General features: G+C 37.7%; 1 protein-coding gene across 1 annotated transcript in view; it reads left to right on the forward strand.

The window, feature by feature from the left end:
• LOC128857066 (proton channel OtopLc-like) overlaps nt 1-20323 on the forward strand; it is a 41704-nt gene extending 21381 nt beyond the window's left edge. Inside the window, exons 3-6 of the mRNA XM_054092619.1 lie at nt 4998-5094; nt 10765-10959; nt 15946-16106; nt 17980-20323. Of these exons, the coding sequence (XP_053948594.1) occupies nt 4998-5094; nt 10765-10959; nt 15946-16106; nt 17980-19134 (1608 nt within the window). The 3' untranslated portion in view covers nt 19135-20323. The remainder of the gene's footprint in view (nt 1-4997; nt 5095-10764; nt 10960-15945; nt 16107-17979) is intronic.
• The last annotated feature ends 1257 nt before the right edge of the window (nt 20324-21580 follow it).

Consider the following 21580-nt stretch of genomic DNA (forward strand, 5'->3'; position numbering starts at 1 on the left):
ATCCCATTCTCGTGACCTTTGCTGTTTTGGTAGCTGCATGCCGTATCTGAGCCCAGAAAGTAAGTCTGCAGTCAAGTTGAATACCTAAATACTTCAATACTTTTTAGGTCATTAGCGACGTGTCGCCATATTCGCGTCCTTATTATAACTTGGCTCAACTTCCTCATAGCCACTGGGTAATACCATTGTTCACTCCTACGCAAAATGCCTTAGAAAGTCCAAAAAGTTCCAAAAGTTAAAAAACATTATTGTTTTCATTATTATTATATTATTCATGAATAGTATTTTAAAGCGGCGATTAAATAATATCGATCGGTAAACATTTTATACCAAATATATGGAAAAGTGCATTTTTGCAAAAGGAATTCAATAATTCAGTACTCAATAATTCAATTCCAAGCGTTGGATAGATATTAAAAAAAATGAAGAAATAGGAGTCTAATTTCTGTGGCCCAAGAACAAATTCAGGAGTAGCACCAGACATTTTTTTTTGAACTATCCGCACGTAATTGTAAATGGAAGTATTTTTCATTCTATTGGCCTTTTGCTGGGTTTGAACGTTGTGCTTTTTGTTTCTCACAACAACAAATTCAATTAACTACTACCCAATGTTTTGTCATTTACAGTCATTTGTCTTGGCGGGCAAATTGTCTGAAAGGTGTTGTAAAGGTACAAAAGTGAAAAAAATCAATTTTTAAACACCAGCAACGATTTAAATTAACACCAGTTCAATTTGATAAATGCGTTTTTGTTTTTATTTTTGTATTTCCTTTCTGTTCAAGTGTGAGTGTGCCATTTTGTCACTGTGTTGCAATATGTTAGGCAACTCCCTGCAGACAATCTGAAAATACAGAAAACATGGCTAACAAGACAAGCGCGACAACTACAACTGTAACCACAACAACAACACTTACTTACATAGATAGCTGCTAGACAAGCCGTGCGCCTGCTTCACCAGTGTTTGCACCGCTTCGATTGCCTATGGCAAGTTGTTGTTGTACTGCCTAGTGGTTCGACTGGTTGGCTGTTTTGGTTGACTGAAAGTCATGCCACATGTCATGTTCAATTGCAGACAACATTAATTCCTTGCTGCTTGGTACAAATGTCGTGCTGTCCCTGTGTGCTGTAATCCTTCTACTTCTACTACACCTACACACACACACAGATACATGCATACATATATACGTAGTGCTTATAAGACGCATTGTGGCGATATCATTTTGTCATCTGCTGCCGCTGCTGCTGCAACTAACGACTCGCACGCTAACTGGCTGACTGACTCACTGTAGTTAAAGTTATTCCCGTTTCTATCACGCGTAAATTGTTATTGCATACTTCGAGGCGTTCGCTGGCAAGGATTAGAAATATTGCTTTTGTGTTGTGCGCCTTTGTTGGTGCGTGTGGGTTTGTTTGCTACACTCGCTTCAACGCCATCCATTGATTGCGGAAGTGCATTTAGACGGCATTAATAGTCATCGTTTGCAAACAGTTTAGCTGTGTGGCCTGGCGTGTTGATATTATCGATTGCCGTGGTGGCAGAGAGTTCAATAAATCTTTTTTCGGTCAATCATATGTCAACAGCGTCAGTGGAGTAGTGGTGCGCAATGCTTCAGGATTATATTGATTTGCATTTTTCGCGTGAATAATTTGTACGCCTATACTTGCACGGTTGGTAGTTGCTTACGGCTACAGGGAACTGCTCTTTAGGATTGGAATTCATAAGCAGCTGAACCATTAAAAAAATTAGAAAAAATAATGGCATAATAATTTATATGCTTCCACTAATATATCCAAATATGGTACACAAGTATACAGAAAATCGTAAAATATTTTCGGAAGAGCATCACTCAAAATTAATTCCTCAATTTTCGCACCACTGGAAAGCCGAGGGTCTTAGATTGCTTGCGTGTAAGAATATTTCAGCTTGGTGTTGCCAACTGGTTGAATTTAGATTTATCCGCGCATGAAACAGCAAAATGATAGGAAGTTTTTTCTAATAACAGTCGGGTGTATACTCCATAATTATGGTTTCTGGCACGAAGACGGAACTTCGGGACACAGAGAAATCTTTAAGTTGCTATGTGAGCAGTATCTACTGTTTTTGGCATCTAAAGACGATCTGATATCCACAGTTTCATTCGGAAGGAAATTTGATGTCAGACTTCCACTGCGTGAGCAATGGCGCAATTCAGAATGCATTCAGAGAGGTTTGACGAATATTTTCTTTACCGATGCGTCCAAGAATGAAATAGGGTCTGAAGCCGGATGGTACTTAAACGATAGTACTAAGTATCACTATGCTATGGGGGAAATGGCAACTGTTTTCCAAGCTGAAATTTTTGCCATTCTGAAAGTAGCCGAATGGATAATCGAGAGGAGATGGAGCGGGAAACAGATTGGAGTTTTCAGTGACAGTCCGGCTGCACTGAAGGCCCTGGAGAACGCGAAGCATACCTCAAAGTTTGTTCAAGAATGTAAGAAGAAGCTTAATTCTGTCGCAATACAGACTAAGCTCGATTTTTCGCATTTTAACTGATCATTTGGGCTCACGAAAGATCTGTGCACGTTTCATTGCGCACAAGTTAACTGAGGAGCAAAAATTGTTCAGAATTCAACATTCGAAAGACTTTATTAAAGAGGCGGGAAAAGACGAGAACTTCCTTTACAACATTCTAACTGGTGATGAAAAGTGGTGTTGAACCTGAAACTAAGCGTCGTCTAAGACGAGCCACAACCCGAAAAATCGCGTTTGGAGAAGTCAAAAATCAAGTTGCTGCTCATTTGTTTTTACGATTCCAAGGGAATTGTCCACAAGGAGTTCGTGCCAATGGGCCAAACTGGCAATGCAATTTTCTATCTTGGCATTTTGAAGCGTTTGTTGCATCACATTCGTCGAATTCGCGCTGAACAACGTGAAGGATGAAGCTAGCGTTTATTGCATGTTGATGCACCATCTTATCGATCAACTCTTGTTACTGATTTTTTGACCAGAAATCGTATTTGAAACATCAATAACTGAGCGGATTCGCCTGATATGGCTCCCTGCGACTTCTACCTACTCGAAAAATTGCATTTAGCCATGAAAGGAAAACGTTTTTTGTCCGTAGAGACCATCCAAAAGGCTTGTACCGACATCCTGACGGACATCAGAACCGAATAACAGTAGTGCACCTCTAAAAATCTTTTCACCATGGACGAACTTGCACATACTTCCTACCATCTGAATCAACTCTATTTAGTCTCGTTTATCGCTGACTATAATCTAACGCAACTGATTTTGATTTTTGCTCTCGACAGAACTCAATTCTGCCTTGTCGATCTATGCTGGTATTAATGGCTTCTGCCGTCCCAGTCATACAGCTTATCGTTCCATCGCCTGCGATATTCGCCGTTGCCAAAGTGCAAAGGTCCAAAAATCTTACGCAGAATCTTTCTCTCAAATACTCCAAGCGCCGCTTCATCGGATGTTGTCATCGTCCAAGCTTCTGCGCCATACGTTCGGACGGGCATGATGAGAGCCTTGTAGAGTGTTAGTTTTGTTCGTTGAGAGAGGACTTTACTACTCAGTTGCCTACTTAGTCCAAAGTAGCACTTGTTGGCAAAAGAGATTGGACGTTGAATTTCAAAGCTGACATTATTATCATTGTTAATGCTAGTCAACAGTGACGTGGGTGCCGATACGCGAGTGCGCCGACTGTTTGTTTGATGAAACGAGGCACCTAGTTTTGTCCTCGTGCACCACCACACACACCCAATCGCTTTGCTTCTTTATCCAGTTTGGAGAAGGCTGAACTAACAGCGCGGTTGTTATTGTGCCTAAGCGATTAAGTTCTGCGGCTCGCAGGATCCTCTCCAACATCAGGTTAAAGAAGTCAATGGCTTTTCCACGTGAACAGGAATTTTTCGATAAATGTCAGCAGCCCTCTTCCTGGGATCCTGTTTAGGCAATATAACGATCATCCTATCAATCTGTCTAGTAATCTTCCGGGCTTTCTTTTAAATAAAATTTTGAAAAAAATGTATTCAGATCGAAGTAAATGAATAGATTTCAGTGAATGTGATAACATACAAAGTGGCGCAAAATGAATCATCCAATTTTGTTCTTCAATAAACTTTTTACGAAATAAAAAAACATTATAAGGGACAAATATGGTTGACATACGACGTCATTATCTGCCATTCTGCGCCACCTTGTAGATACATATTAGGGCAGGTCGATTTAAAAATCGCTCATTGTTCTGTGAAAATCGTATTCTAGGGATCAAAATAAGAAACTTTGCCGAAGGAACCATACCTCTAAATCGAATTCTGATGTCCCCCAATTTGGGTCGAACGAAAAATCCCACTTTAACCCATTTAGAGTGCTCCAATCGAGTCCAAATGTATGACCGAGCCCCACTAACTTTGGACGACCCACCCACCCATGCCAGTGGCACACCCCCTGGAACTCCCCTGGGGGTTCCCTATACAATCATTTGAAAATATCACCATTTTTGGCCTTTAAATGAGAAAAGAAACTAAAAAGTTCGACCCAAATTGGGGGACATCAGAATTCGTTTTAGTAATATATGATTTTGAATATATGATTTTCACAGAGCAATGGGCGATTTTTTTGCCTCCCCACCCGGCCTAATACATATATAGTAAATATAACAATTACTGTTATTATTTTCTAAATTGTTAGTTTTAAGTCTGCAGCAACCAACGTCTAGTCCTCCCAATGGAAGAGTACAGGAGCGTCACGAGTCGATAGCAGAAAATCGCCGAACACGCAAAACTCTTGTCTTATTTATGCCTCTCACCAACAAACTAAGCCATTATATGGCTAAAACCGTGAACCTGAGTGTACAAAAACAAAAAAAAAAATAATAATAATAATCGAAACTTGAAAATTCACCTTATTTTTTTAACAAAGCTCGTATATTTCTTTAAATCCTCAGTCATTAACCGATTTCATATTTTTCTATTTCACTTTAATTATTTTCCTTCTTCCACAGGTGTATTACTTATACTTGTACATTGGAAGTATGATATTCCTGCTCTTCATGTATGCCACACTGCTGTGGGGTCGTCCGAAAATCCCGGCAAATATAAGTAAGTACTAGAAAGTAAAAAAAAAAAATTAGTAACAACAATACAAAGTGAACAGGCATCTCTTTAGCTGAAAAGCTTACGAATTTTTCATCCAAAGTTTTCATTTAATTTTAAACTATTCAATTAACTGTTGACATGTCATTTAATTTTTCATTTCCAACTCCCAAATTCCTTACCGCATACATAGAAGCGAAATATTATACAAACAAAAAGCAAAAAACAAGAATAATAATTAATCAAAAAATGTGGAAAAAACAAGGGAATTGGTAATTAAAATGTTTTTCCACCATTTTATTTATTTTCGCCATTACGCGTGTCATTACCAAACATCAACGTTAATCGCGCCGAACATCCTTTCTTGCGTAATAAAACAACCCTTGCAAGCGTATACAGTTGCGGTAATTAAGATCCGGTCGCATTAAGAAGTCAAGGTTTTGCCAAAAATTTTGATAGAGATTTCGTTTTGTAACACTTCATACTGTGTATAGAAAAATTACAACAAAAAAAAACAACAAAAACTAAATTAATTAATTAATAATTAAATAATAAAATTTATTAATAAAAATTATAATTTTTTGCTGCCATTTTATATCCATGTCAATGGAGTCATAAACCTATCTTGAACGTAGGGCTTGGAATGCGTCTTCAAAGATAAGCCAGCTAAGAGCTCAATTCGCCCAAATCAACACGGATTTGTATCGGGTCATTCTACTCTCAATAGTTTTACTGTCTTTAGTGAGGATTGTATTTCAGCATTCTCTTCTGGGTGCCAAGTTGATTGCATTTACACCGACTTTTCTAAAACCTTCGCTACAGCTTCACCTGATTGACAGGTTCGTTTGTCTGGAATTTCACTCTACTTTCCGCAATGGCTTAAATCCTATTTGAATAGAAGGTGTTGATGTTCAATCTGCACCTTTTTTCGCAACTTCTGGCGTAACATTCTGGGTCCAATGGTGTTTATTCTGTTTATAAATGACATTGGTTCTTGTTTTTCGTTCGCCAGTTTTCTTTTACTCCCGCATTGCAATCAGTGGGGCCCTTCGACTTACTCCTACTCTACCGCTTAATGCAATGTTAAAGGTAGTACTCGTACTTGTAGACATAGCAGACAAAGCTGTCGTTACAAGCGCCGCAACCAGACTCCCCAGAGTCTCAGGCTACAGGCTTGATCTCAATTACGGACAGCTTTAGGTTCATCCCCTTGGCGACTGTTCAATGTCATGCTTAGTCCAAGCGGAACATTCTCTACTCACATTTCTTGAAGGAGGAGTATGCGGAGTGCATTATTTGGAGGCAGGGCCTGGTGAACCTGTTCATGGATGGCTTCAAGTTGAATAGAAGGGATGGCAGATGAGTATTCTACGAGGAGCTCCCCATCAGATTCTAGTTCAGGTTACCGGACCATTGCGGTGTTTTCCAAGCAGAGGTAGCGGCAATTAAAGAAGCAGCTGATTGGCTGCTAATTTGTGTAATAACTGTCACGGAGGTTAATGTCTACTTCGACAGCCAAGCGGCAGTCAGAGCTCTGGGCTCGTTGATGGTGCACTCGAAACTGGTTCGGGATTACCTGACTTCACTTACGATTTAAGGCTCATCTGGGTCATAGCTGCTTAGCTGCAAACTGCGATTCGGATGAGCTGAAAAGATAGGGGACTTGTGAGGTAGTTTCCCCTCGAAATGAGACGATTGGGATGCCTGGATCCTGGAGAGGTCGGCTTCGTATCAACTCAGCGAGCACAGGGCAAGTACGCAAACTGGTTAGGTCGAAAAATCTTTCAGAACACGAGTGCAGCGGTGGCGCACGAGGGATCTCATGAGGCTAACAAAATTTCAGCTCTCGAATTTCGCCTTCTCGATGCCCTTACAGCACATTGGCCATGAGGTATAGATGCTGTGAGACTACGCATCACTACGAGTCCTTTTTGAGTCAATTGTATGGAGGATGAGCTGGAATCATCTCAGCTCCTTCTTCTTAGCTGCGATTTTATGATGTTTTGCATACTTCCTTTAGAGTAGTTGGCTGCTGCGTGAGGTGATGCGGATTTTTACGCTATCCACTGAAACTTTGCTATTAAAATGGTGAGAGAGCCACTTCATGTGCGATATGGCATATTTTTGGATTACCGTAGCAACTGTCTCAATACCAAGATCATGGTTGAGATCGCTACTGCCTCCGTCCTAAGGCGTATTAACAGCACATTTCAAGACTTTGTTTTGAAACCGTTGCATTAGTTTGGGGCCATTATTTCTGGCTACAAAAAAAATAATGGATTTTTTTCCCTCGACCTGATATTTGCAAGGTATATCTGGTGTTTCAGCAACTTCCTAGTTGAATTCCATATGTGCATATTGGTTTGATCATCCGGAGCAATACTTCCTTGAATGAGGATAAAGCAAATCGCTTACCCATAAGCCAGATCATCTTTGGATATTTAATTTCCAACTCTTCTTTTTTCTTTTTAATATTGCATTTGAGTTTAGTATCTAAGGTCATACTCAGATATTTAGTGGTGTTATGATGTGGGATTTGTACTCCGTGTATGTACAAAGGGACGTATCGAATTTTGTTGTAGGTAAAGTCGATATGTACCAATTTTGTGCCATTTAACTTTATGCGTCATCCTGTTGTCCATTCAGAGATGTTGTTGAAGTGACATTGCAGTTTTGCAATTGACTCGAACTGTCTTTTACCAGCCGAAAAAATATCCGTTTCGTCTGCAAACGCGGCTGCTTCATGGATAAGTCGCAAATAAAAAGTATGTAAAGGATGGGCCGCAAGCACTACCCTGCAGAATACCAGCTTTAGTTTCTTCGAGTGCGGAGGATATATCCCTCTATTTGATTCGACAAAAGCGAGCAGGCAAATATGATTTTAGTAGGTTGAGATGTTGTGTTGGTAGTAATGCGTTAATCCTATTGGGAAGATCACCGCGGCATAATTTGTCGAAGGCTTTGGACACGTCAAGGAAGACAATTTTTCTTCAAAGGCGTTTTCGATAACTCGAGTTAATCTGTGGACTTGGTTAATGGTTGAATGCCTTGCGCAAAAACCAAATTGGCGCGTAGTAATTACATTCCTCTGCTCAATTAAGTGACTGAGATGCTTGGCAAGCAATTTTTCCATTAATTTGAAATCATAAGGTAATCATTGGAGATACTAGCCGGTATGATGCTGGCTTTTCTGGCTTGATAAACATTAGCACCTGAGATGGGAATGTATTTTAATTTTTTTATCAATAAATTTTAGTTCTTGTCTTATTTTATTGAGTTTTATTTCCCGCTCTGGTAAAGTTTTTGGCTAGTGTAAGATTATAGTAAAGTGCAAGTTTGAAGTAGCTCGAAATTCCATTTCATCATATTTCCATACGATTTTGCCTGTTTTTTCTTCCCGTTGATTGTCTATCATTTTTTTCCTTACGATGTTGTCTATTTTCTCTTCCCATTGATTGTTCATCACATTTCTCTACGATGTTGCCTATTTTCTCTTCATTTCTTCTGTACGATGTTGCCTATTTTCTCTTCCGATTGATTGTCCATAATTTCCTCTCTACGATGTAGTCCATTTCTCTTCCTATTGATTGCTTTGCATTTCTTCTGTATGATGTTGCCTATTTTCTCTTCTGATTGATTGTCTATAATTTTTTCTCTACGATGTTGCCTATTTGCTCTTTCCATTGATTATTTATCATTCTGTACGATGTTGCCTATTTTCTCTTCCTATTGATTGTTCATCACATTTCTCTACGATGTTGCCTGTTTTCTCTTCCTATTGATTTTCGATCTTTTTTTCTAACGATGTTGCCTATATTCTCTTCCGATTGATTGTCTATCATTTTTCCTCTACAGTGTTGTCTATTTTATTTTCCCATTGATTGGTCCTCATTTCTTCTGTATTTTCTATTTCCTATTTTCTCTTCCGATTGATTGCCCATAATTTCCTCTCTACGATGTGGTCCATTTCTCTTCCTATTGATTGCTTTGCATTTCTTCTGTACGATGTTGCCTATTTTCTCTTCCGATTGATTGTCTATATTTTTTTCTCTACGATGTTACCTATTTTCTCTTTCCATTGATTATTCATCATTCTGTACGATGTTACCTATTTTCTCTTCCTATTGATTGTTCATCACACTCTCCTACGATGTTGCATGTTTTCTCTTCCTATTGATTTTCGATCTTTTTGTTCTAACGATGTTGCCAATTTCTCTTCTCATTGATTGCTCATCATTTTTTCTCTACGATAATACCTATATACTCTTCATAAAAGGAAATGCCGTGCCATCACTATAAAGGGGTAATACATAATGCCATCAATAGACAGGGCTTCCTGGAAAATGAGTTTTTCTTTGATATTGCGCAATAGCTGAAGGTGTCAAATTGTATTCAATCATCTGCTTGCGATTATTATTCCATGTACCACAACAAGCGACCTAAGGACATTGTGAGAAAAGCACTCTCCGACCAAGCTGATATTTGTATTTTTCTATTCTTCTTCTTGTGTGTGACATTCTTTCGTTACAGAAATTGTTGAATTTTCATTCGCCCAAGAAAATTACTTTTTATTAATCAATTTGCTTCAAAATTAAGTGTTCCTTCGGACATCATAGGCAATTTTGATGCACTGCTGCAGTGAAAAGAAAAATTTTGTATGGGTTGTTTAACTTTCAAATCAATATGGAGAAGTTTTCGACTGATGCTGATGACGCTACTGATTGCTTTTGTGATTGGTTGACTGAAGTGGTTGAAGTGGAGATTCATCAAGAATCCAATTAGTTCTTCTACACCATTTTGTACTCCATCCTCGCTACCAACGATACGATTATACGTTTTGTCCTTCAGGACTATATCCAGTCCGCAATTGAGAAATCGTATAAAGTTGTTTACGTGTATGCCGGCAGATCTACGAGGTTTTTAAAAAGCTGGATGCCAAGGGTTAACATCCTCGCCTTCTATAGAGCTGCGCGTTCACAGTATAAGTGGAAGATAGTATCTTTTTCGCCCGTTGATTACAACTACGACAGCATACTCGTATATTGTAAGATATGCCCATTTTGGCTACCTACTCTCCTATGGACCAGAACCCAATGACTCGTAAGAATGTTTTTACACTTTTACATAAATTTCCTTTATAATGTCCTAGACAATTTTGAAAATATTATTTACGCTGACGCGATTTTTCTTTGAATTGGCAATTTTTACAGCTCCTGGGACTACTCGCAGTTTCAGAGTGTCGCTCATCTTATGATTTTTCAAAAAATCTTCGATGGCAGATTTGCTGAATCGAACTTTTGCAATAATTTCCTTCGTACCATATTTTTTTACGCCATGCCAATACAAAAATTTTTCTATTTCTTGTTTTTGCTTGATTGCTTTTGCTTATACTTGACCTAACCTCAGTTTCTTTGGCGCTTTCAAAATTAATTTTCTCGAAAAATAAATTACCATTAATAGCAAAAAGCTTTCATCGCACGAATTTTAATCTGTATCTGATGCCAGTGGTCGACATGCATTTGTCAACTAGGCCACTAGTTGCCCGGATTTCAATGTGCGCAACTGTATTCACCGTAAAACACAAAAACAGAATAAATATTTCCGAAAACATGCAAGCGAACACTGATGTTATTTAATCCTTACTTTATCCATCCTCTCTTTCTCTCACCACTGCAGCATCACCAAGCAAATCCGCGTCAAAAGCGCGTTCCTCTACTGCCTCGGATAGTATGGATGAATCGGACACTGACAGCAATTCGATGCATAACAAACGTATACCGACGGTTATACCCGCCCGAAGGCCCTCGCTGCTGGCACCGCTCGGTCGACAACATCACTATGGATCCTTCTATCTGCGTATGGGTGCAGTGGGTGAGTATATATATATGTGCATATGTAATATATGTATGTATTATAATTTGCGGGAAAACGTTAACTGTGTACACACACCCATTTATGTATGCGCGAGTGTGAAAATTGAAGTAGTAAAAATGAAGTGGAACGAAACAACTGGTGTAACTCTGCATAACCCTTTTTACTTACTTTCGTATATATGGATGGATGTGTGTGTGTATACATGCATGTTTGTAGGCATGGATGTGTTTGTATATATGTATGTATCCGCATGCTTGTATTAATCGTCGAGCATCTTGAGTTGCGTGAAATAAAATCGCGCGGTCTCTCATAACCCTTGAATTTATGAAGATTTATTTGCTAGCTGGACAGCGTAAGCGTTTTTATGCATTTAATGAAAATTTATGAAGTTCCAGTATGTAGATATATTTAGATACTAAATGCTTGCTGGATATGCACTTACATACATACAAACATATTTTCCTGATGCCGCAAAAGTATAAATTATTTGAAGTACTCTCACTTTAAGTGGCTTTTTTATGGTTTCGCAAACTGAGCAACACAGAATCAGCTGCATTTCGCGTCAACAGTAAAGCCAACATAGTGAATCAACATATTTTCCGCGCCATAAATTACTTGTATGTAATGGGCACTTTGAAAAATTAAAAGCGAAAATATTGTCAGTTTTTTACGATGTTTACATTTTACTTTTTTAGTTAAACGTTTTTTTGAAGGAGAGTGTACGAGTGTAGTTTTTTTCTAAGTTTTCGAGAATATGACAAATAAACTTGCTTGTAAAAAAATAACAACGAAATTTCATAGTTGCTGGTGAGAGAGAAAATGCGTTTTCTCACTTTTTCGTAGTGTTGATATTCAGACACTAGCGATTTCTTCTTTGATATTCTTTGATCTACATCCATACAAAAAAAGTGAGAAAATGCAGCTTTTATATCACAATACAATTATTTTTAAAAGCATTCTGTCAAAAAAGTACTGGGAATCGTTCAATCAAACGCAAAATATTATAATTGTTTATGGGGAGGTTCTACTCCAAGGGCCCGAAAATGTGCGTAATTTCATAATTTTTTTGAGAGTACATACGTATTTTTTTTTTAACTTTTGTGGCATTTATTTGTCTATATTTTAAAAAGTTTACAAAAATTTGTCGAGTAAAAATAATACAAAATGGTAGCTCCAGCCCTCACTGACGACGGTCGTGCGCGGCGGTGAACAGTGTGCGCGGGGCACTCTACCGCCCTGCCAAATGATCTGAAACTAAAAAAAACAAAAAAAATCTTAAAGTAGATGAAATTCCCGGGCCTCTTGAATTTTTTGATTTTTAAAAAACCCTTTCTAAAAAAATGGAGACCCTTTGAAAAAAACACACCTTTTTCCCCTCATTTTATTTGTTTTAAAGTTAAAAAAAAAATTTTTTTTGACAAAAAACGCTTCCTGAAGGCCTCCTAAACTGAATAATCTTTAGTTTGAGCCACCAAACGTCGAAATCGGTTTAGTCGCTGAAGCGGAATCGCGTCCCGCGTCGAGAAAACGACCGAGCGCGCGCCTTCAACCTGTTTTTTGGCCGATGCGCTCTCCCGTCTATACGCTATAACTCGTAAAATCAATCAGATAGGGAAATATCCTTTTACCTGCATATTTTTAAGACCTTAAGGATGAAAATAAAGTAATACAAAATAATAAGTTTTTTTGGTCGATTTTGACTAGAACCTCCCATTAATCATCAAAATTTATTTTATCGCCTTCAAAATAGGCTTCCTTCGAAGCAATACACATTAGAAAACGATTAGTCCCGTCAGCAAAGCACCTTATAAACGCGTTTGAAGAGATACTATATTCTTCAGCTCTTTCAGTGAATTCTCTTTAATGGCCTCTATCGACTCAAAGCGGTGTCCGCGGAGAGGCAAATTTAAGTTTTGGGAAAAAAATAAAAAGTCACAGGAGGCTAAATCCGGTGAATACGGTGGTTTTTTGATTATATTTGTCGAGTTGCTGGTCAAAAAAGTGTTCACAATATGAGCCTTGTGAGACAGCGCGTTATCATGGTGCGAGATCCATGAGTTTTCTTTTCACGAATTGGGCCGTTTCCTACGCACTTCCTTCCTTCTCTCTCAAACGTCGCATAACTCAAAAATAATATTCCTTATTTACCGCATAACGATTTCCAATGAATTCCACGTGCACAACACCCTGATAATCGAAGAAAACGAGGAGCATTACCTTCACTTTTGGCCGACCTTGACGTGGTTTTTTGGGTTTCGGCTCATGAAGATAGCGCCTTTCAGCCGCATGTTGACTGGTTTGCATGCCAAATTCATATACCTATGACTCATCATCTGCTATGATGTGTTGAATAAACGTTGGAAACGAATTCACTTGCTCAAGCATGTCTTCAGCCACCTTCTTCCGATGAATTTTTTGAAAGAAATTCAACTCTCTTGCAACGAGTCGAGCAGGCACGCGTCTCATGCCCAATTGATGGTGTACAATGTTGGGAATTGATTCGTGAGTCACGCTAAGGTCACGAGCTACCTCCGTCAAACTTAAAATGGCTTTTCGACACCATTTCCTGTCGACGGTTGTATCCGTTGAAGACGTTGATGGATTTTCTAGGACTTCTCGACCCTCTGCAAAAGCCTTATACCACTTGTAGGTCCATGTTTTTGATAAAGGAGACTTGCCATAGGCGCTCTGCAAAATTTTCAACGATTCAGCACACGAAGTCCCGTTCAAAACACGAAATTTAAGGGAAATTCTTTGTTCGATATTTGATATTTTATCCATAGTGAAAATCACAGAGCACACCTGGGGTTAACTGATGTTATTAAATCCCAAAAACGAGCTAATTCACAGATTACGCTCAAACTCTGCGTCACCATAGAGGACAGTTGTACCAACATTCCAACCAATGTGTAACGCGCGCTCTTTAAATGAACACTTCCCGATATTTTTTTTACAAAATACGAGTATATATAAAAAAAATTATCTTGGGTAATGGAAATCTTTATTTCGACCTTTACTTTGACGAATAATTGCTTGCTTGTTTGTATACTGCAGCTGTCTAGTTTCCAAGCGTCAAACAGGATTGACTTACGACGCCATTTGCAAAATTTAGTATTAGTTTGAGAAATTACTTGAATTTAGCTTACGATTTAAAAATTTATTTAAAGTTTGTATGACATTCAAATCAGGATATGACCATCTGTTTATCTCCAGATATTCTTCCCCAAAGCTTACAAAAGTACAACTGATGCAAGGATTCTTTTAAAACTTTTTCTAGTTCATTTCCCAATCGCTCATTCAGTGACGTTAGATTTCCCAAGGGACCTATAAAAGTGATTGAAAACGGAGAAGGGCCATTTACTCTTATCCACTTTCATACTTACTCACACTTATACACACATACATACATAGATACATACATGCATACATACTTACACACATACACACATGTGAAGCCAACAGTAGCAACAACTGAGTTAAGCGCATTTTCTTCTTTTACGTCTTAACATTTATTGCGAAATTCGAGCAATTTAAGGAAGTAGATATGAAATAGATACTAAAGCTTACATCTGTTTGCTCTTTTTTGTTCGTTTTGCCGAGTAAAAGTTATTTATTGCGCACCACTCAATAGTGGATTATCTCCGAGAAATGTTTTGCGATAAGCAGCATCTTTTTTTTATTAGTGTTTATTGTATTTTACTGAAAATCCTTTAAACGCCTTAAAGCATTATGCATTTTTTTGGAAAAAATGAACTTTCATTTAAAATCCTTAAAAAAAATCTCTAAATTTCTTTAAGCACTATGAAATTTTGTAATCAAAATGAACTTGGAGTGAAAATATTAAAAAAAAATCGTTAAATGTCACACTGCTCTAAAATTTTCTAAAAAAAAAAAAAACAATTTTCATTGAAAATCCTTAATAAAAATTTTTAAACGCCTTACAGCAGTATGACATTTTTTGGAAAAAATTTATTTCTATTGAAAATCCTTAAACAAAATTCTTTAAACGCCTTAGAGCGGTATGAAATTTTCTAAAACAAAAAAAAAAAACAATTTTCATTGAAAATCCTTAATAGATTTCTTAAATGCCTTAAAGCAGTGAGAAATTTTCTAAAAAAAAACAATTTTAATTGAAAATCCTTAAAACAATTCTTTAAAGACCTTGAAACTCTACGAAATTTTCTAAACAAAATGAACTTTCATTAAAAATCCTTAAGAAAATTCTTTAAAGGTCTTAAAAGCTATGAAATTTTGTAAGGAAAATGAGCTTTCATTGCAAGTCCTTAAAAAAATTCCTTAAACGCCTTAAAACAGTATGCAATTTTCTGAAAAAAATTAATTTTCATTGAAAGTCCTTAATACATTTTTTTAAATACCTTAAAGCACTATGAATATTTCTGAAAAAAAAATTTCATTGAAAGTCCTTAATAAATTTTTTTAAATACCTTAAGTAGTCTGAAATTTTCTACAACAAAAATTTTTCATTGAAAAACCATTAAAAAAATTCTTTAAATGGCTAAAAGCATTACGAAATTTGGTAAGAATAATGACCCTTCATTGAAAATCCTTCGAACAAATTCTTTAAACGCCTTAAATTAGTATGAAATTTTGTAACAAAACTGAGCCTCCATTGAAAATCCTTTAATTTATTTCAGCGTTGCAAATATTTTACTCTCACTTTCACAAGTTTTTTTCTTACTTTTTATTATGCAAACGAATGCATCTTGACTCCCCGTCAATATGCGTTTACGCCCACAAATTCCAGCTGTTGCCAAGTCATCAGTTTGCTAGATTACTTGCTAAGATTTTCACGGCAACTGACACCTTTTCTGCTAATTTTAATTTGACTGCCTAATTGACATCGTAATTTGGTTTAAGATGCCTTTTACAGCTGCTATAAATTAAATTTTATGTCTAATTTTATTTCAATAACATCTTTTCCCTGTTTCTTCTCATTTCGTATTTCCATATTCTTCATTACAGCCTTCGGTATTGGCAGCATGATTTATTCGGGCTTGGAGTTTGGCCAGTATTTCGAATTGAATCCGGACACCAAATGTCACAATGTACTTTTGGCTTTGACACCAGCGACGCGCATGGCTTTCATTTTCATACAAATGTACTTTATATTCCTGAATAATGAGGTGAGTCTACTATTTACATGCATACCTATAAGTAATGGGTGTTTTTCAACAGTTTGTGAACTTAAAATGCTAATACAAAGTAGGAGAATTTTTTGAATGAATTTTTTTTTTATTGTATTATAATCTGGTAGATAATTTCATGACATTTTTTTTAATATGACATCCGACATCCTTAGAGTTACATGGCCCATTGAACTCGTCCAAATTTTTGACTACTTTTTCCAATAAATCTGGTCGTAAGGCATCAGTGGTTGGCAAATATTGCAATAAATCGATTGCTAAGCTGCGCGGATGGTGCTCGATGTTTACCTCCAAACATTTCACAGAGCGTCGATTTTCGTAATATAATCTTATGATTTTTAAACGTTGTTGAAGCGTAAGTCTTTCCATGATGAAATGCCAATGAATACTGAAAAAAATTTGCATTTATTTTGACAGTAGTCACGCGTGATGTGTCAAAAACCCAATTGGAAAAAGAAGAAGAAAAGTTGATCACGCAATTTTATTTTTGATTTTCGGGAACAAAAAGAAATCATTAGATGCCAAATCAGGGCCGTAAGGCTGATGGCCATTGATGATTTGTGTGCTCAAAAGCTCTCCTGCGAGAGCCTATACGTGAGAGCTTGGATTGTCTTGGTGAAGGATGATTCGTTTTCGCCGATTGATTCTTCTTAACTCTTCGAAGGTTCTGGCGTACAAATGTTTGTGTACCACTCAGAATTTGACCAGATTTTCCAGGTTATGCGAAAAAATTGGCGACCATTTCCTTTGGGTGCTTCTTCCGCGAACAACTTTTTATGGATTGACCTGCTTTTGAAACACCCATACTGTCGATTGCTGATTTTTTCCGTCTCACTTGCATAGATCCAAGATTCGTCACCGGTTATAATATCATATACGACCTTTGAACCACCGCGCCTGAATTCTTTGAATGTTTCTTTACAAAAATCGACATGCGTCCTTTTTTGGACAATTGTCAAGTTATACGATATCCAACGAGAACAAATTTTTTTGACGACCAAATGCTCATTCGATACTGAATGTGTGCTGGTCCGACTAATGCCCAATAATACCTCTTCCTAGTGTTACTTGTAAGCCCCAAGACGATCGTGCGTTATCAGTTGACCCACAACATCGATTTTTTCTCGTACAGAAATCGTTTTTGAATGGCCTTCACGAGCTTCATCCTGCAAGAATCCTTGAAACTCGTTGCACCAGCATTTCTCAGTGGCTAAGTGTGGAGCTTCAACACCAAAAGTCGAAAAAAGTTTGTCAACGCACTCCTGTATCGATAAGTAAGGAGGTATGTGAAATGATTGAAGTACCAGTCCGGAACTCTGCAAGTAGCACTTGATACAATTATGAGACCTCCAACGGGTAGATATTTACAGCCAACCAGAGCTGTTAATGTTACGGAGATGGTTGAAGGATTTAAGTTGGAGTACTGCCCAGGTTGTCGAAGAAAAGAACACCTAGTGACCTTAATCGTCTATCTGTCAAACCCGGACATTTACATAGAAAATTCTAAAAGTCTCTCTGTCTGAAAGGTCCCCACAGCTTCTGCAATGATAATTAAATGGTAAACCCAGCTTTTTTGCGGGAGTGCCGATCGCACAGTTCCAAGTTTAGAAATTGAATGGCGTTGAGTCCCATTCTAGATAATCCACGTCGAAAATCGTAATAAATCATCACATGAAAATTTTCACGAGCTAATTCCATCTTTTGAGCAACTTTTTTGAAAAAATAACAAATAAAAACCAAGATATAAGAACTCGTCTTACCTTTTCTTCATTTTGTGCGAATATATGTATATATTTTTGTATTATCTTCACATTGCCATTTTTTTTGTATCACTGATATCTCTTTCTTGCAGCAAATCAAAGTCTACCGCTACAAGATAATCGCCCGCTTCGGTCTCATGCATATGATTGGCACCAATTTGGCCGTTTGGCTGAATGTACTCATACAGGAAACGAAACACGAAATTCTCACATTTTACAACCCGGAAAATCGCACACTACGCATATCACATCGCATTCCGGGCCATTCGCGCGGACATGCCATTGCACCGGCGGTCATTACATCCGATCCGACGGCACATTTGCGTGTGCCGCGTGGCCTCAAGGGTCCGTATCAAATTTTCGAGTGTCGACGAACCAACATACTCGGCACTCTCGTACAAGATGCTTCGCCATTTCTCTTTCCCTGCACCATTGAGTATTCACTCATTTGCGCCGCCATTCTGTATGTGATGTGGCGTAGTATTTCGCGCCCGCAAACACCAGCGCCACAACGTCCGGATACGATCAGTTCGCCGATGAAGCGTTCTCCACATCACTATTCGGTGGATTGTGCGCGCGCGCACAAGGGTCTCTTCGTTGGCATACTCATACTCGTGCTGACCATCATTTCGCTCATTCTCTTCTTCGTGTTGATCTCGCGACCGGATTTTGTCGCCCTGGCCGTCACCGAAGTGACCATCTGTGAGCTGCTCATCTACGGCACTGCCACCATAGCGACACTCATTGGCATGATACAAATAAGGCATCTGCAGTACGATTGGTATCGCAGCTTCTCCTTGGATGATATTCTATTAGTCGGCGCACAGACTGGCTCCTTTTTATACAACATCTTCACGGTAATTGCGGGACATTTTACACTACGCAGCGACGATATGCTAGTGCCCTTGAATGCACTCGCCTCCATTGTGCAAACTGCTTGCCAAACGTTGTTCATATTGGATGCCAGCCGGCGGCAGGCCATCACACCGGAGCATATACGTAAGAAACCTGGACGAGAAATTGTGACCTTTATGCTGGTGGTGAATTTAGCCATGTGGGCTATTAGTACGCTGGAAAAATCACGCGCCGAATCACATCCCATACAATTGAATTTCTACGGCCTTTGGGCGTGGACGATAATTACGCATGTCTCCATGCCATTGGCAATATTCTATCGTTTTCACTCAACTGTTTGTCTGTGTGAAATCTGGAAGAGGGCTTACAAACTCAAACCGGCCTATATGTGAGAGTTTGCGCGCGAGCGCATTGCAAGCATTGCGCAACAGCAACAATTCTGTGAAGATCTCAAAACCAATCTGTCGTACTGTTATTGCTCGACAACACTGGCCGGTGGCGAACTCGAAACCGTCGAAGAGGCGGAGAGTGGCGAGAGCAACGGCTACGAAGAAGATGACGAGGGTGAGGATGGTGGCAATGGCGACGTTGGTGGCGCTGGTACCGATACAACCACAGCGGTGCTAGAGGGTGGCACCGGTACCGGCACTGTAGCAACCGAAGAAGAGGAATTGGAGACAACGGACGGTGATGAACTGGAAGTGACACAACGACCAAAACAATCGAAATCAAATGGCCGTGAACAGAAAAAACAGCAGCAACAGCAGCAACCCAGACAACGACATGTCAAGTTAGTGGACGGTAATGGTGGTGATGGTAGTGGTGGTGGTGGTGGTGGTGGTTTCAGTGGTAAACCTGCCCCATTTTGTCCGGTATTCGTAATAAATGGTGAATGAGTTTACGAGGATTTTGAGTTCATCGATGCGGGTAGCGATCGCGAGCTCACATTCGTTTAAGGCGGCAGTGCACAAACAGGCATTTAGGGCGTTTAGGGCGTGGAGGGACCATAGGAAAAGTATAGGGTTTGGATTAAAAGTACGATCAGCGCTTAGATAGAAAACAAGAAGCCGCGAACTTTACTAATAGTTGTGTTATGCATAGAGGGGAAAAGATGTAGAATTTCTTTTTCGAAGCAAACATATCCTGCGAGTTTAGTACTTGAAATTTATTAAATAATTAAATAAAATAAAAAAAAATGGCAAGTCAAATTTTAGCGCAAAACTAAAGTGAAAAGTAACTCAAAAACACCAAAACCAAAAAAAAAACGTAGTAGCATAAAAAAGTGTAGCTGCTCAAAAACTTGGTATCTATGTAAGGCAGATACCACAGTATTTTTTGTTGGGACTTGCAAGACCTGTGGTTTAATGTAGGGAAATAACCATAGCCTGTTTGTGAAGAAAGCGCAAGTTTGCTTATTATTTTATAGCTAAAATCTGGCGTTTGTTAAATAAAATAGTGAGTGGTTAATATGGTTAATATGCTCACAAAAATGGTATAAATCAAAGAAGCAAACTTTTCAAAAACGTTGAACAATTTTTGAAAATTTCAAAAAAATTTAAAAAGTTACAAACTAAATAAATATAATTTTCAGTGAATTTTTCAAAAATTTTACTAAAAAAAAAAAATTTAAAAATATATAAAAAAATAAAATTTTCAATAAATTTTCCAAAAACATTACAAAAAATACAAACTTAAAAATATAAAAAAAACCAAATTTCAATAAATTTTTCAAAAACTTTTCAAGAAAATACAAACCTTTTAAAAACCTTGAAGAAATTTTTAAGTTACAAACTTTTCACGAAACTTCAAACTTAAATAAAATACAATTTTTAATAAATTTTTCAAAAACTTTTCAAGAAAATACAAACTTAAAAAAAACAAAAAGTAAAATAAAATTTTCAAAAAAAAATTCAAAAAAATTTAATTTTCAATAAATTTTTCAAAACTTTTTAGTATGAGGCGCATAGTATATACATTTATAGAAAAAGTGCAAGTAAGAAAACCTAAATTACAATAAACTACAATAACTTTTTTTTTGTGTCATTAGAGCCATGAGTGTAATTAGGGTAACCTACTATTGACGGAAAATTTACAATTTTATTTTTTGATTTTTTTTCTTGTTTTGCATGTTTTTAAAAAATGTAGGAATTTGATTTATGACGTTTTTGTTAGAATATAAACCAAATTTTTAAAAATAACAAGTTTTAAAATGTACGCATTGCAAAAACAAAAGTAACTGCGCGATATTCAGTAATAAAAAAAAAAAATAATTGGCGCGTACACTTCTGTTAGGTGTTTGGCCGAGCTCCTCCTCCTATTTGTGGTGTGCGTCTTGATGTTTTTCCACAAATGGAGGGACCTACAGTTTCAAGCCGACTCCGAACGGCAGATATTTTTATGAGGAGCTTTTTCATGGCAGAAATACACTCGGAGGTTTGCCATTGTCTGCCGATTAGTAATACTAATATTTAAAACGTTGAGTGCCACCTGAGTGAGTGCCATTGGCTGAGACCACTTAATTTTTAATGAGACGCCAACGGTGCCGCCGGCAGGCTGATTTATAGCTAAATGCAAAAGAAATATCTTTCTGTAACACTGTGCTGATTTTGAGGTTTAACACGTTGAGTGCCGTATGTAATGCAGACTAAGTATAGTTTATTTTTAGTAAGATGCCGTCACATGTTTTATTCTACAATATTAGTTGCTGCAACACTACACTCAAAAAAAAGTAATAATAATAAAAAATATGTGTATTTAAGGCTTTCAGAAAGCAACGGTAAATGTATTGTAATTTATTTTTCTTTTAATATTAAAGAAAATTATTATGCCTTAGAGATT

This window comes from Anastrepha ludens, chromosome 3, assembly GCF_028408465.1.
Source record: "Anastrepha ludens isolate Willacy chromosome 3, idAnaLude1.1, whole genome shotgun sequence".
NCBI lineage: Eukaryota > Metazoa > Arthropoda > Insecta > Diptera > Tephritidae > Anastrepha > Anastrepha ludens.